The sequence below is a fragment of the Populus trichocarpa genome, chromosome 11 (genome assembly GCF_000002775.5).
Source record: "Populus trichocarpa isolate Nisqually-1 chromosome 11, P.trichocarpa_v4.1, whole genome shotgun sequence".
Classification (NCBI taxonomy): domain Eukaryota; kingdom Viridiplantae; phylum Streptophyta; class Magnoliopsida; order Malpighiales; family Salicaceae; genus Populus; species Populus trichocarpa.
The window spans coordinates 7794495-7810784 of NC_037295.2; the positions used below are offsets into that span (position 1 = coordinate 7794495).

The 16290-nt window shown below is 31.8% G+C and overlaps 1 protein-coding gene across 1 annotated transcript in view; it reads left to right on the forward strand.

The window, feature by feature from the left end:
- LOC18103112 (probable LRR receptor-like serine/threonine-protein kinase At1g29720) overlaps positions 1-15668 on the forward strand; it is a 107090-nt gene extending 91422 nt beyond the window's left edge. Inside the window, exons 11-26 of the mRNA XM_052445200.1 lie at positions 38-103; positions 192-257; positions 713-775; positions 878-943; positions 11232-11285; positions 11363-11407; positions 11900-11943; positions 12403-12791; positions 12886-13081; positions 13367-13387; positions 13500-13628; positions 13781-13899; positions 14015-14225; positions 14329-14572; positions 14684-14834; positions 14972-15668. Coding sequence (XP_052301160.1) covers positions 38-103; positions 192-257; positions 713-775; positions 878-943; positions 11232-11285; positions 11363-11407; positions 11900-11943; positions 12403-12791; positions 12886-13081; positions 13367-13387; positions 13500-13628; positions 13781-13899; positions 14015-14225; positions 14329-14572; positions 14684-14834; positions 14972-15382 — 2275 coding nt within the window. The 3' untranslated portion in view covers positions 15383-15668. The remainder of the gene's footprint in view (positions 1-37; positions 104-191; positions 258-712; positions 776-877; positions 944-11231; positions 11286-11362; positions 11408-11899; positions 11944-12402; positions 12792-12885; positions 13082-13366; positions 13388-13499; positions 13629-13780; positions 13900-14014; positions 14226-14328; positions 14573-14683; positions 14835-14971) is intronic.
- Positions 15669-16290: the final 622 nt, after the last annotated feature.

Here is a 16290-nt window from a genome sequence, read left to right on the forward strand (position 1 = left end):
TTTAACTTATATTCAAGGTCTCTTACCCGTTCTGCAGGAGGATTGCTGATATGCCTGGACCAGAGTTTCAGTTACCTAACTCGCCGATTGAAAGGCAATTCTTGTATGTGAACTGCTTCATAACTTTTCACAGTAAAGTTGAGGATATGTTCTGTTCAGAACTGTTTAACCAACCTGTAACTTGTTGCAAGGGTTCTGAGGAACATCAATTTAAATGGAACAATCCCAGAAAACGCATGGAAAGTGGAAACAACACTGTAAGTGTGAACTTACATCCGCTGCTAAGCAACATAGAATTTCTTTTGATACATTTCAATTCTGCCACATTTTTCATTATGATCTCCATGTACAGCCTGAATCATCAGGTCGTTAGGATAAGTTAAAGGTCCTCCATTAATATATAATCCTGGGTATATAATAAGTAAAGTCCTACTAGAGTGAGTAGAAGAATCACAACTAGCTTCTAACATAACATTGACTTATTTTCACAACCGATGAGCTCCTATGAGAAGGTAGTGATTTCAAGCAACTGCAACTCTCCAAGGAAGAAAATAAATAGAGGATTACTTCAAAGAATTTAATAACCTTTAATTAAGAGACATATACATATTTATTTATATTTTCACCTGTTTATTGCCATTATATTTACAAAGATGTAAAATCTTCTTCAGAGACTGAAGCCTAAAATTTCGTTTGCTGTAATTTCTTGCAGCGACTTAACTTTTAACAACTTGGTTGGGGAGATTCCTCCTACTACAATACGACGACAGTTTACGTGAGCAATGTTAAAGTCTGATAATTTGAAATTTGGTTATTGAAATCTTATCAAGGATGGCGCAATAAATTATGCTGAAAGTTTGAGTGTGGTTCTTACCAGGTTTTTGAGTGGCAACAAGCTGACTGGAACAGTGTCAGACTCATTCCTCCAAAACAGCCAAAATCTGTAGGTTCCTAAATTACACCCATCATTGGATTCAGTACTTATTTGAATATTGATATGCTTTGCCATTTTTCCTTGATGATCCATGACTAATGCCTGTAAGTCCGTATGATTTCAAGTTCTCTTTTTCAGTATTTCAACTCAGATAAACTTTTCTTCTTGATTGACATTTCCAATTTCTTATAAAAGAAAACTGAAGACAACCAGTTAAAAAACCAAAGAAAAAGAAGAATACATAGATTAAGTAGCCACTTAAACTGAATATACAAATATGAGATTTGACCTCTCTGCTCTGAAACACAATAATATATATAACCTGAGAGTTCAAGCTGCAACTCATTAATTTTGATTTTAAAAAAAAAAATCGCTTCCTTTTATCGTCTTCTCTGCACTGACAGCACTGCATTCATTCACAAGTTCATTCCCAGTTTCCCACTTTCCTATTATCTTTGACCTATGTGTTTCCACTGCCTTCAGTGTTTGAAACGCGGTTGATACTTTTTTTTTAAACAAATTTAAAAATGTTTTTTTTTAAATTTTTTTATATATTTCTGGATAGTTTTGATGTGATAATATCAAAAACTTTTTTAAAAAAATAAAAAAATATTATTTTAATGTATTTGCAAGCAAAAAACACTTTAAATTGCAACCGCTAACACATTACCTACTAATACTTCATTTTATGCTAATATTTCATGCTCACAGGAGGTTAATGAGTAGATAGACTCAGAACCACAACTTATAGATATATTTTTCTTAATGGAACACTATCAGATTTAACAATTTTACCAATAAAAATTTATGTCGGTTTTTATACTAGTAGTCTGTCGGTACATATGTTATCAATAGACACACAGATGGAAACGATCCTTCAAAAAAACTCTCGTTGGTAATTTATGGACTGCTAGTAAGCCCGTCGGTAATAAATATACCGATGGATTTACATATGGACAAAGCATGCCAAAAACAATTATCTGCTTTATTTTGTTAGTATATTCATCGGTAAATATAAGATATCACCGACAGAATACCATTTATAATTTTGTCAATGCGTTAACAATAACAATAACATTTGTAATAATTCTTTTCCAACTTTCTGAAATATATCGACGGTTAGTTTTGTTGGTAACCCATCAATAATAGTGGTATTTGTAGTAACTCTTTTCAACTCTCTGGAATATAATGATGGAGTTGTTCTGTCGATGACCTTGTTGGTAATATTTTAACAATATATTTTTTAAACAAATATATTGAACATAAGTAGAAAAATATAATAGTAGCATTTCAGTAATTCTTGTTCAACTTTCTGAAATATACCGATAGAGTTGTACCGTCAGTAATATTTTAAAAATATTTTCTTAAAAAATATATTGATCATAAGTAGAAAAATAATTAAAATAAAATAAATTAGTATGTTAGAATATAATAAATCTAAAATAGAGGTGACGCTGTAGGAGGAAGGGGCAGGTTGTTGTCGGAACCGTTAAGCTAATTAGGGGGTGCACATGAACCAGTCATCTATGATCTTATCTCCATTACCAATCAATGAAGTTCTTCATAACCAGTAGTGAGTCGTTCATATTGATCATTAAGATGGGTCATTCGATCCTATTTTCGTTGGTCTAACATTGCTGCGAACTCCAGAGTTTGACTGCTTGGAATTGATTACGAGCATCTAACGACTAAAGCACTACGGGTCGTCCACAAGTTCTTGGTTGAAGTTTTAGAGAGTCCATACACTTAATTTCTATTAGGTCCATCGAACGATCCTCCCTCCAACCACAAATCTAGATCGATATCTGGATGGGTCAAAGGCTCGTCCCCATATCTCTCATTCAATTGGTTATTATATATATATCCTTGAAAAGAAAATGATCAAATTCAAAGACATAATAACTTAAGAAGAAATTAATTAAAAACCAATATACCACTAGTATTGAGCTTGGCTATCACTATTACAACCTTTTTAAAGGTCATCACTCTACACATGTGTTTGAACAAAAAACTTCATCTAAATTTGAAAACCTTGAAAATCATGCATCAATATGAGGTTTCCATTCAAGATGTTTGAAAACCTGTTTTCATTGAAACAATGAGATTCCCATCAATGATTTAAAGGCCGATGTTATTGTTCTCACAACCTCTATGTTTATAAACCTAAAATTACATTCATTAAATGATATTATTTTTTCAAAAATTATTAAACATCTCATTGTGAAAGCAAAACAAACTTACATTAAAAGGTCATCCTTCTACTAAGCCTCGTACTTGCGGGTAAATAAATCTCACTGTGAAGGGACCCCCCTCAACATTACAGCATCGCACTCGATAAGCCTGTGTATGAGTCGATGTTTGTGCCTTAGGTGTATGTTATTGGTTGACACTTAAAAACTCATGGTTATCAGCATCGCTTCTAGAAGAACTAGCAGCGATTCCTATTTAAAAAAAAATTAGCAGCATCTTCCCTATACGGGAGACTACTCAAAATTTTTAAACCTATAAATACACATAATATATGCCTCAAACCAGTTGAGTTTATTCAATTTATTCTAACAATTTAGCATAATTCAATTTCATGGAAAATTTTCATTTTCTACGTATTAATATTTTTAATCATAAGTTTACAATAAATTATTCTAAATTTACAAAAATTCAAAATAATAATTAAAATTAATCCTACACATTTAATTGAAATTGAACAACAAAAGTGAAAATAAAAAAACTAAAATTCAACAAAATAATCCAAAAATTATTTCAATAACAACTAATATTCAACACAATTATTTCTAAGTGATAATATTTTTAATCCTAAATTTACAAAAAAATTATTCTAAATGGAATAAATTCAAAATAACAATTCAAATTAAACCAACATATTGAATTGAAATTGAACAACCAAATTGAATAAGTAAACTAAAATTCAACAAAATAATGCAAAAATTATTTCAATAACAACTAAAATTCATGTGATTTATTAATTCATAAAATTATTAGGAACAAAAAATTGAAAAAAAAGTAATGACAAAAAAAAAAACAAAAAACATTGCAAAACAAAAAACTCAGAAAAGGATAAAAAGGAATGAAAAATTCTTGCCTTAATGACTTGCTTTATTTTAGCTCTTGATTAAAAAGAAAGAAAAAAGAAGAAAAGACATTGTTAATAAATCCTTAAAAAAGAAAAATAAGAAGAAAAATGAAGAAAGACAACATACATTAGGATGAGAAGAGAAGATAATGCTTGATTTCAGGTGAGAAGGAGAGAGAGAGGAAAAGATAAAGAGAGAGAAATAGGTGTGTGAGAGAAAAAGAAAGAAGAAAGAAAAACATGAAGCCTCATCTATTCATCTATCATGATTCCAGTCTTTTATTTTAGTCTTTAATGATGGGATTACCAATGAGCAATTAAATATTAATACTTTTGATATTTTCATCAGTAATTTTATTTGTAAAATCAAATAGAAAATTTTCAACTTGCATGAAAATATTCAAAAAGCCCTCCACATATTATTGGTAACTTTTCATTTCATCGGTGATTTCATAAGGGAAAAATAAATAGTCAAAAGATCATTAATTATCACCGCATTAAGATTTCATGGGGGAAATAAATAGTCAAAAGATCATTAATTATCACCGCATTAAGATGTGAACATTTCTCATAGTCTTTGAAATATATCATCGATATACCCGTACGTAATGAACATTGTGAATAGTGCTAGGGTGAAGGGGGCACAGTTTCCAGTATCTTTGTAATCTACCGATAAACACATTTTGTAGGTATACTCATATGTAATGAATACCGTGAACAATGTTAAGGTGAATGAAAACAGTTCTAATGGTCTCTATTGTGTTGGTATACTTGTATGTAATGTATAGTCTATCGGTATTTTTCATTGGTTTAAAACAGTATCTGATGCTAAATTGTATTATATTTCTTATCTATACATCCTCCAAATAGTTAAATTCACAGTTGCACACATAACATAATAACACCAGTTCACATCACAATAATAAAATAAATATTGTATTGTCATTCAATAATAAATTAACAACATTGTCATTACATTGAAGTAAATTTCATACATAAATATTATATTTTATTTCGTGGCATTACACATTCATGTTGTGTAAATTTATCAAAATTTCTCATATTCTTCGTCAATTGACCCATCCTTATCTCCATCGCAATCTTGTATGTTGATTTCGTCACTATCATCTTCATCAACTTGTGTATGTTCGCTAGAGCTCAAAACATCATTCAATTCCTCAACATCAACATCAATAAAAATATTCTCGGCGATGCAAAAATATGAATTTTTTTCTTAAGTAATTAGACAAAGCAACTCAATATAGATCAACTAACTCTCCAAGTGTAAAGACATTATCTCCCACAATTAATTCATCGTTGTCATCTTGAGCAACCTCGACATGACCCCTAGGTTTAGTTTTCACTACAGATAACCAATCAACTCTTGAACAATCCTTTCTAAAAGAATGAGTATATGTGTAATAAACTTACTGGCATTACTTGGCAAAAACAAAGACATCATCGACATTACGGAGTCTAGCCTTTGAATTAATTTTGACCAAACATGATGAGAATCTACTCTGATTCCTCTATTAGTGGTGTCATACCAATAGTATTTGAATAAAATACTTTATTATGCTCGCTATGATATTGCAATTCAATAATATCTTTCAACTTCCTATAGTAGTCAACTTCAAACTCATTAAAAGTTGATCTCTTATCACAAACCCCATTGTTATATGTGTTTCTACCCTACCCATATTCTTTAGTATCAAACACATGTCCATTAATAGAATTCATGTTGTAGCACTTCACCTATCTTTTAGGATCTGGACTTAGTAAAGACAAAGTAACACTAGCATCCCCTCCCAATTGATAAACTTGGTAAATGAAGTACAACCATGAATATTTAATGAGAAATGTGTAATCAAATTAATTATCCTGATTGACAAGAATAATTAAATAGTGCTTACATTTGTTCTAAATCTTATGGAAAATTGCTCATCTTGTAATCAAAAGATTTAGGATTTAGTCAGAGCTATGAGTTTTACGACAATAAATATTGATGTTGTTGCCTATGAGGAATTCAATTATGTATTAGTTTATGATATTATAAGAGATAGTTCGTTTGAAAATAAAAACATGATAAGTAGTATACTTATTGAATAAAATGTTTCAGTTCATCGCAGTTAAATAGCTCATAATTATGTGCTTGTCTAAATTCTATTTCTGACTAATATCTTCACTCAATATTTTTTGGTATGTGTCGTCTATGATGGAAGAATATTAACAAGTTCTCATTCGAAGACACTTCTCTATCATTGTCATTCCTTGGAATGAGATTGATTAGTGTTCTCAATTAAGGCTAAAAATAATATAAGATAAATATTAATACATCTTCAAGAATATAGGCATCGCATATCGAAGTCTCAACATATACATTGTTTTCTACTTTTCTCTTAAGGTTAAACAAGTATCTGCATGATATTAAATGAATGTTTTGAAATATACAAAGAAAGATGATAAAATTTTAATTATGATGTATATGTAAACCTAACATCTCGAATAGATACATCCATCTATATTGGACTAGGCCTTCGACTTTTGCCTCAAACGATAAATGTAAGGATAGATGCTCTATAGAGTTGAAAAACGATGGAGGGAATGTCATCCTAAGTTTGCATATTGTATAGACGATATTCATTTCAAGCCGCTCCATGTATTATGTCTCCAACTTGTTGGAGCATATATCTCTAAAAAAGTAACTGGTCTTCATGAGTGCATTTCATATCCCGTTTGGCAATAAATCTAGTAAGCTAATGGAATGAGTGTTTGTATAAACAAATGTCAGTCATGGCTTTTCATTCCATACATTACAACCCTCCAAATTCACCAAGCTTGGTATGCTCGAGGCATGTTCATCCGGAAACACATAGACTTTTAAGTCATTGGTAGACAAGTAACTATACATTCTTGTCTAAGACAAAATTGGTTTTAGGCTTTGCGACCTATGACCCAACATGAATCAACTTCATATATTTATGATAACAAAACAAATCTATATCCCTTTTAATCTTGATGTTGTCCTTAGTCTTCCCCTTTACATCCATAACCGTGTTGAAAATATTCTCAAACACGTTCTTTTTTATATGTATGACATCAAGGTTATGACAAAGAAGATTGATCTTCAATAAGAAAGCTCCTAGAAAATATTTCACTTTACCCAATTATAGGTCAAACCAAAACCAGAAAACTTCTACTTACTAAATTGAAAATCAAACTTATTGTCACTGTACTTTAACACCATGTTATACAATTATTCACCTGAAAGAAGTGACGATACAACATCCCTTTAAACTCTGCCAACAAGAAGTCTTTTCTGTTCTTTCTGAACTTGTGATCTGTTAGCAAGAACCGCTAATGGCATTAAAAAAAAGACATTTTATCATCGTTTATTTACATAAATGCCTTGTTATTTTTCATATAGAATGAACATAATAGTTTTTCATGCATGCTCCATCCAGAAACTATTTTATAAGTTGGAAAATCATTGATAATCTACATCAAAGCTGCCTTCATAAAAAAAAATTGTTTCCTCGATACATCATAAATCAGCCCCGAATGATCACAACTACTTCAACTTATCAATTAATGGTCAAAGACAAACATCTATATTCTAACCTGAACTATTAGGACCTTGTATGACTTTAGATAAAAATATAAACTTTGGCCTCACATACATCTCCAGTGGAAACTTGTAACCATGAGTATCACCGACCAATTAGAATAAAGACCAACAAATGACCTAAATGGATTGAATTCATATGTACATAACCCAAAACACGTTCCTTATCTCTACTAAAAATTGAGGAAGAACATTGTTGAAGTGTTTCCAGGTTTCACCATCAGAAGGGTACACCATCACTTTATCTATCACATCATATGATTGGTGTCATGTTATATATATTACTGTCTTTGGTGACATGAATAACCTCTACTAGTCATAGCTTATAACGAGAATGCTGACATGTTCTGCACTTGGTCAACTCTGTATTTTCAAGGTAGTACAATATGCAGAAGTTTATACACAAGTCAATTTTCTAGTATCCTAGACTAAGGGGTTTCATCATGGACTTAGCAACATAAAAATTCTCTTTTAGCCTGTTTCCTTAAGGTAAAATGCTTCTTACTCATTCGACAATTTTGTCATAAACAGCCTCACTTAATCCATGATCTGACTTGATGTTGAACACCTGTGTAACAGCCGATAATTTAATGTGATTTGTGCAACTATCCTATAATAGTTCGTCAGAATCTTTCAAAAAATCAAAACATTTGGTTGTGTTTACACTAGATTCTTCATCTATGATTGAACATTGACCGGCATGACCTTGATTCATTCTAATTGTATCCATAACCATATTCATATAAGGATTATTATTGTTATCTACAACTCCATACAAATTGCTAGAACTAGAAGTTGATCCAACCGTCCTTTGTACCACTATATCGTGAAGAACATATGATTCTTAGTGTACATACCAACATAAGTATTTCTACATGAACCCTTTTTGTAGAAGATGCATCGTTACAATATTTGGATCGGGAAACTTTTTATTGTTGCACCTCTTGCATAGACTTCTAATATCCCCTCTATTAATATTTCTTGGATTAAATTTGGCATAATTAATAAAACTCTGAACCCCATTATAATAATTCATCCTCCACAGCTATTGGGGTAAATCTTTATACATACATGAATGACCATCCATTACTTATATCAAACCTATATAAAATAATGATGACAAAAGTTATTAATAAACTATGTTAATTAAATAGTTTGCAAAAAAATTCATTTATCGCAAACTTATTCAATCTATTTTAATAGAACTTAATTCATAATCAATTATCTACATTAATTCAAATTTTTACACATTTACCAAAAATTTCAAATAGACAATAAAATTGATAAAATATAAAATAAACTCGTCAAATAAGCCATTATTTATTTCATCACAAAACACCTATGTCAAAAATTCGATATAAGTTTCATCGAGTTACAAACAAATATAATTTTATAAAATCTAAAACAAGCCCTAACATGTATAAATCATAAATCTATTTAACAAATTTGTATGAGAAAAAACTATAAAACAAGTACACACCCAAACAAAATACATAAACTGTAAAAAATATATAAAAAATCAACATTTTAAAATTGAGTTCAAATAAAAAAGGGTAAATTTGCTTACTTGAAGTGGATAATCCACAATAAAATTTGAATTAGAACACATATGCTGACAAACTAAGTGTTGTGGTGGTTGGATTTGTTGTGAGAGTTTGAATTGTGTTCAAATTGGAGGGAGGGGGTGGCTATTTGTGACAAAAAAAATGCATAAAGAAGAAAGAGAAATGAGAGAGGGGGAGGAAAGTCGTTCGCCAAGTCATAAATTAAATATCATCGATGACATTACCAACATAATTATTTTGTTAGCAACTTCGTTGGTCATTCTTTCAATAAAAATATCATGTCACCATATGATTTGCCTTTTTGAATCCCTTTGTAATATCCTCTGGTATTCCTTCCCTCAATATATACCAAAGAAATTTGTTTGTGGACATATTCATAGACATATTTTAACATTGGGTTAATTCCACCGGTAATATGGTCTGTAAAAGTTACACATCATCATATTGTTTAGCTTTTTTTTTCATATCTTATTTTTCCATTGTAATTCCCTTGGTATATACTAAGGGAATTTTTTTGTCAGTGTTTACCAATGGATACAAGGATAAAAAATTCTGTTGTTAAATATCATTGCAATATACTGACAAACTTTTTTTGTCAGTGTTTCCTTTTATATTTTTTAATTTTCTGGTAGTCTATACTCACCTATGAACTTTTTGAATGAATTGATTGTGAGTTCAATCCCACCTTCTGTAACCTATTTTGATTTTCTCATCAAGCAATATGAATATTTCTCTGTGGATGTTGACAATCTAAGTTGCTAATAAACAAATACTTATGCATATAGGTCTTTTTATCAATCCCTAGTAGCATTTATATGAGAAAATCATTTACTCTCTAATTTTTTTCCGTGGGTTGTTTGTCTTGCTATGGATATTTTGATATTTTCAAACATTGGTAATTATGTGGAATTGCAATGTCTATGTTGAAGTGATAGAGGGAGAAAAAAAACAATAGATAACTAACATAGTTAATGATTGACTGTCTAGGTTGAATAGCTAGAAAAGAAAACAAACTTTGTTATAAAATTATCTAAAATATCAAAAAAAAATAATTTACAATAGTGGCAACTCTATAAACACTAGAAACATTCCAAGTAAAATAAATATTTCCCCTTCCAAACTACCATCATAAATATTACCTAATAAACCATTAAAAGAAAAACACTAATTATACGAGAGATACTATAGTTCTAATTCTTGCATCATTCACCTCATATTGGAAGAAATTTGTCATCAAGCTAAAATAATTCTTGCCTTGATCTCATAGATTTTCAATCAAGGCTCTCTCTTTTTCTTTCTTCACTTTAATTGTATAAGAAACAATTCTAAATATTAGTTTCAATCCCTTCATGTTATGTTTTGTATAAGAAACATTAATTAGCAAATTATTTCTTTTTCTTTGACTTTTAAAGTAATGAATTGTAACCTCAAGCTTATTTTATCACATGTGTTGTATCCATAGTCTTTGAACAAATCTATTTGGGTTCTTAAATTCGCCATCACAACAATAATTTGTTCTTAAACCAACTCCTGATTAACTACTAATAGCTGGCTTGAGCTGGATCATATGATGCCTATGATAGAGACACTATATATAGCCTGCTCTTATATATACGGTCGTAGTCATGGGGATATTTTAAACCTGATTCCTCTAGGGTATACATGTTGCTCCAACCTATTGAATCTAAATTAATACAATTTAATTTTCAGCAATTATATAAAAAGATAATTTTTTTAAAATTTTTAATTTAACAATAAAACTGATAAACTATGATTGATACCTATTAAATAATCCACCAATTCTTGCGTATCAATTCTAAATAAAGTTAATAAACCATTTCCCTTAAAAACAATTAAATCTTAGTCATCGAAGCCATCACCATCAATTAAAGAAAAACCATTATATGAAAGCTTGTGCATTTCTAGCGCTTGCATCGTGAAGTTTATATATTCTCTTTATTTGTTAACCTTGTGGAAGTTTGTATTTAGATTTATGGTTTTCTTGATCTTTTCCAGCGATGTTTCGTACAATAACTTTTCACGGGCACCAAGATGCAACAGCAGTAACGAGTAAGGATGTTCATAAATTTTTGAAATGGGATATTCTTGGTGATTTTGAAACTGAATGATTTGAGTTTATAAATCAGGAATAATATAAACTGGTTTCGAAGCTCGTCCAGTAATAATAAATTGTAAGGCTCTTCTTTTATACTCTGTGGACTGCAATGTTTTTCGTATTTATATTTCTGGAGATGAAATTTAGCAATAGAGATTCTGCTGTATGTGATTTCAAAAAATCCCACAGGGTCAAAAGAACTCCTCTATGGAGTACTAGCAAGATCTTGTACCTATTTGCGATAACATATGCTATCATGAGTACAGAGTTGCAGAGACAGACACAATTACTTCAGATGAACGTGGAATTCAGACAAAACATATTTTGATATTGTAACTAAATAATAAACTATACTACATCTTTAAATCCTACGTACCTAAGCAGAATAGATATATATCCAGAATTAATTTATGCTCAGAGTATAATGCTTATCATTTTTTCAAGGAGCAAACACATCTTGAATATTTTCCTTGAGTGATACAGTTTTTTTAAGCATGTTTTGATTCTTAGAATTCAATCTACAAAACCATTTATTATTCTAACATACTATAATTTCCATGATATACAGAAGCGATCTTCTTCCATGCTCAGAGATATCTCGGTGCCCAAAATGTATGGTTTTTTATTTTATTTTTTTCATAATAAGAACTTGCGCACTTCATAAAATCCGAGTGTGCCATTAAAGTTTATCGATGTACCATATTTATTTGTGTACTTCAATGTTTGAATGACATTGATGATTGTTAGCTTTTTAATTAGATTCTATCTAGAAAAACTAATAAGGTCAATTCATGGTCACTTTGTTGGAAAATTTATACATCAAAACGTGGTCTGAAGTAGAACTTCACCACTGGTTTCACCATCAGAAACCAAAAGTTGACAGAAGGTCATTCATTGAGTTGAACTCATCTGACAGTGGCAAGCCACTTGATGAAGTGTTGACCAGTGACTAATCATAGTTTTTAAGCTTTGTAGGAAAGTAAACTCATTCCCCATTGATATGCTTCTATAAGTATGACAAAAAGTAAAATTGAAACATGTCTAATGGTATACTAGTTTTATGCGCTGCAGATTATCGTTCATTCCATATAAACTGTGGTGGACAAGATGTAAAGAATGGGAGGATCTTGTATGAAGGTGATCAAGATAGTGAAAGTAATGCTGCTGCAAGGAGTTATTATAGATTAGGATCAAACTGGGGATTCAGCAGCACAGGAGATTTCATGGGTGATAACAACTTCAATGATAACAGATATACGCTTCAATCAAATTCTAATATTTCTCTGGTTGACTTTGGATTGTATGCAACAGCACGTAAAACTCCCCTGTCTATCACTTATTATGGATATTGTCTAGAAAATGGGAATTACACTGTCAGACTCCACTTTGCTGAGATACAATTCACAGATGAAAAACTGTACAACAAAGTTGCAAGGCGCGTTTTTGATATTTACATTCAGGTAATTAATTACCTTTTCCTTGCGGAGAGATTGTGGATGTCTTTTTTTTTTTTCTTTTCAAAGGAACCCTTTTGAGGAGGAAACTTTGTTCCAGGGAATACAAGTGCAAAAGGATTTTAACTTTACAGAGGAAGCCAAAGGATCTAACAAAAATTTCACAAGAGCGTTCAACACCACCGTGACAGACCGTACCCTGGAGATCCGATTATACTGGGCTGGAAAAGGCACTACTAGCATTCCAAAAAGAGGAAATTATGGTCCTATAATTTCTGCTATATCCGTATGTTCAGGTATGTTACATGTTCTTTTTCTGCCTCTCATTTGAAACTTACAGACTTCAAGGAGTTTAATTTATACAGTAGAAGGACACCATTGAATTCATTTCTATTTCAATTTTATGAGCTTTCTGGGTTTTTTTTCCTCCCCTAACTGATGAGATTGAACACATTTGATGTGTCTCATAAACCAATCTGCATAAGTGATTAGCCTGATTTTTGTTGTCACTGTAACTGTAAGCTTATTCCACTCACTTCATTATCCCATCTAAGAATCTTTCCGTGATCTGTGGTTTTCAGGTTACAGAACTTATTGTGAAGGTGAGAATTGAACTGTGCTATAGTGGTCGGGTGTCTTTACAGCGCTAATGTTTATTATCCATTTGATGGGATGTTTAGCCTTCTTTGCGTTTGCAATTTTATTTAATATCAGAACCTGAGGAAACAAGTAAGAAACCTATTGTGATCGGAGTTGTCACTTCAGCAGTATTTCTTATTTTCTTGGTGATGGGTGTCATTTATTGGAAGCTCTGCTACGGAGACAAATACACAAGAGAACGAGGTATCGTAAAATCAGACATTTCCGCACACTGGGTCTTCTCTTAATTTTCTAAATAATGCGCGTAGTGCATGGATATATGATTTTCAAGGATTTCTATTATTTCACGATATGTCTCCTGACTGTCATCCTCCCATACCAACTGCTACGTGCAGAGCTTAAAGGGCTAGATTTGAAAACTGGTTCCTTCACCTTGAGGCAGCTAAAAGCGGCCACAGACAATTTCAATTCAGAAAACAAGATTGGAGAGGGTGGTTTTGGATCCGTATACAAGGTTTTTCATCTAATGAATTTTCATATTATCACAATTTTAGTATTGGAATCATGCATGGGTGAATCCGCCCCAAAAACACTATAGTATTTAGATGCGTGATTGACTTCCTATGCAGGGTGAATTAACAGACGGTACTATTATTGCTGTTAAGCAGCTATCTCCTAAATCCAGGCAAGGAAACCGTGAATTTGTGAACGAAATAGGCATGATATCTTGTTTACAGCATCCCAATCTTGTAAGGCTTTATGGATGCTGTATTGAAGGAGACCAGTTGCTTCTGGTGTACGAGTACATGGAAAACAACTCCCTCTCTCGTGCACTTTTTGGTAACCATAGTAGCATTTGTTGATAAATTTCCAGTAAAAAATATTTTTTATAACACTGCATCAACTAGCAAACATGAAATGATCTTATCAACAATCCTATTAGGAGCAGGTTCTGAAACAAGTGCTCTGATGCTGGATTGGCCAACAAGATATAAGATATGTGTTGGCATAGCCAGAGGTTTAGCATTTCTCCATGAAGGATCAGCAATCAGGATTGTTCACAGGGACATCAAAGTTACAAATGTATTACTGGACAAAGATCTAAATGCCAAGATATCAGACTTCGGACTAGCTAAGCTCAATGAAGAGGAGAACACTCATATTAGCACTCGAGTTGCTGGAACTATGTAAGTTGTATTGAGACTAATTTAATTCCTGAAGTTTATTGATAGTAATACTCCTCAAGTCTCTGAAGGGCACTAATTCCGCTTTTTTTTTTAAAAAATAAAATATTTCAGAGGATATATGGCTCCAGAATATGCACTTTGGGGCTATCTAACAGATAAAGCAGACGTTTATAGTTTTGGGGTTGTCGCCTTAGAAATTGTCAGTGGAAAGAGCAACTCAAGTTACAGGCCAGAGAACGAAAATGTTTGTCTTCTTGACTGGGTAAATCATCGTCAGTCTGTTTCTGTTGCTATCCTGAATTAATGACGCGTGAGGCATCAGTTCTCAATGCAAAACATGGTACACTTGGTCAAATATCTTAGCTTCCTTCTTATTTGTCTTTGAAATTGTCGTCACAGGCCCATGTACTGCAAAAAAAGGGAAATTTAATGGAGATAAGGGACCCAAAGCTGCAGTCTGAATTCAACAAGGAAGAGGCTGAGAGGATGATCAAAGCGGCTCTCTTATGCACCAATGCATCTCCATCTCTAAGGCCTGCAATGTCAGAAGTGTTGAACATGCTTGAAGGACAGACCAGCATCCCGGAGGTGACCTCAGATCCTAGCATTTATGATAATGATTTACAGTCCAAACGTGTCAAAGGCCACTATCAGCAGGTCACAGACCAGAGTTTAAACAGCACGCAAGGCCTCTTTCCTCCATCTGATAAATCATGGATTGGAAATTCCTCTACATCTGCCCATGATCTCTACCCCATGAATCCCGAGTCCATAAGTTTAAACCTCAGTGAAACCTCGTCTTTAATTTGAATAAAGCCAAAGACATGCTTGGAGCTTCATTTGTAATCATATAATGATGATACAGATGATCAAGATTTAGACGCGTACACAACGTTTTGTTGCTTACCATCCATCTTGGTATGCTTATGGATTTATAATTCTATATATGTAAACGGTCTCTGAAAGCTATCTCCGTGGTTGTGAGAATTCAGAGCCCAAGGCACCTTTCCTGGCCAGTGGTTATTACTCCCGATTTATGGGGATGGATATTTTGAATAAAATTTAAATTTAAAGAAGGAATCAGCTTGTTTTTGTATGAGATTTTTGAAAAATGGTGTTCTAAAATGAAAAAAAAAAGTTTATTTACTGATGAAAACTGAAAGGAGTAACTAACAGAGTTTGGATGAAATTAAGTGCTTGATTAGAATTCTTAATTGAGTTGGTGTATTTAAACAAAAATAAAATAAAATTCATGCATTTGATTGATAAGGAGGAGTAAAATTGGTGCACTGTTAATGTAATTATCCCTTGTTTATGTTGTGTTATAATTTTTCTTTATTTGATTTTTGAGATTTTACACAGCTTGGATGTAAGTGAACAATGATGATGTACAATTTAGACCTTAAAAGTTATATTTTCATTGCCCTTAAATTTTTTATACTTTTCATATTTTATATTATTACGTGTTCATAGTATCGGATGTTGTTCGCATATTAATGGTACGACAATTTTGTATAATTTAATTTTTAATTATTGTAAAAACAAAATTAAAAGAATTAAAATTGATATTGATAAAAATTATTGAGTGCATGAATACTCATTATAATATATTGTGTTGACTTAGTGTGTTTAGAAATTTCAAGGTAGTTATGGAAATTAAGTGGTAATTCAGTTGTGAATTATGAAAAGTTGTATATGCAATGCAATGTGGAAAATAT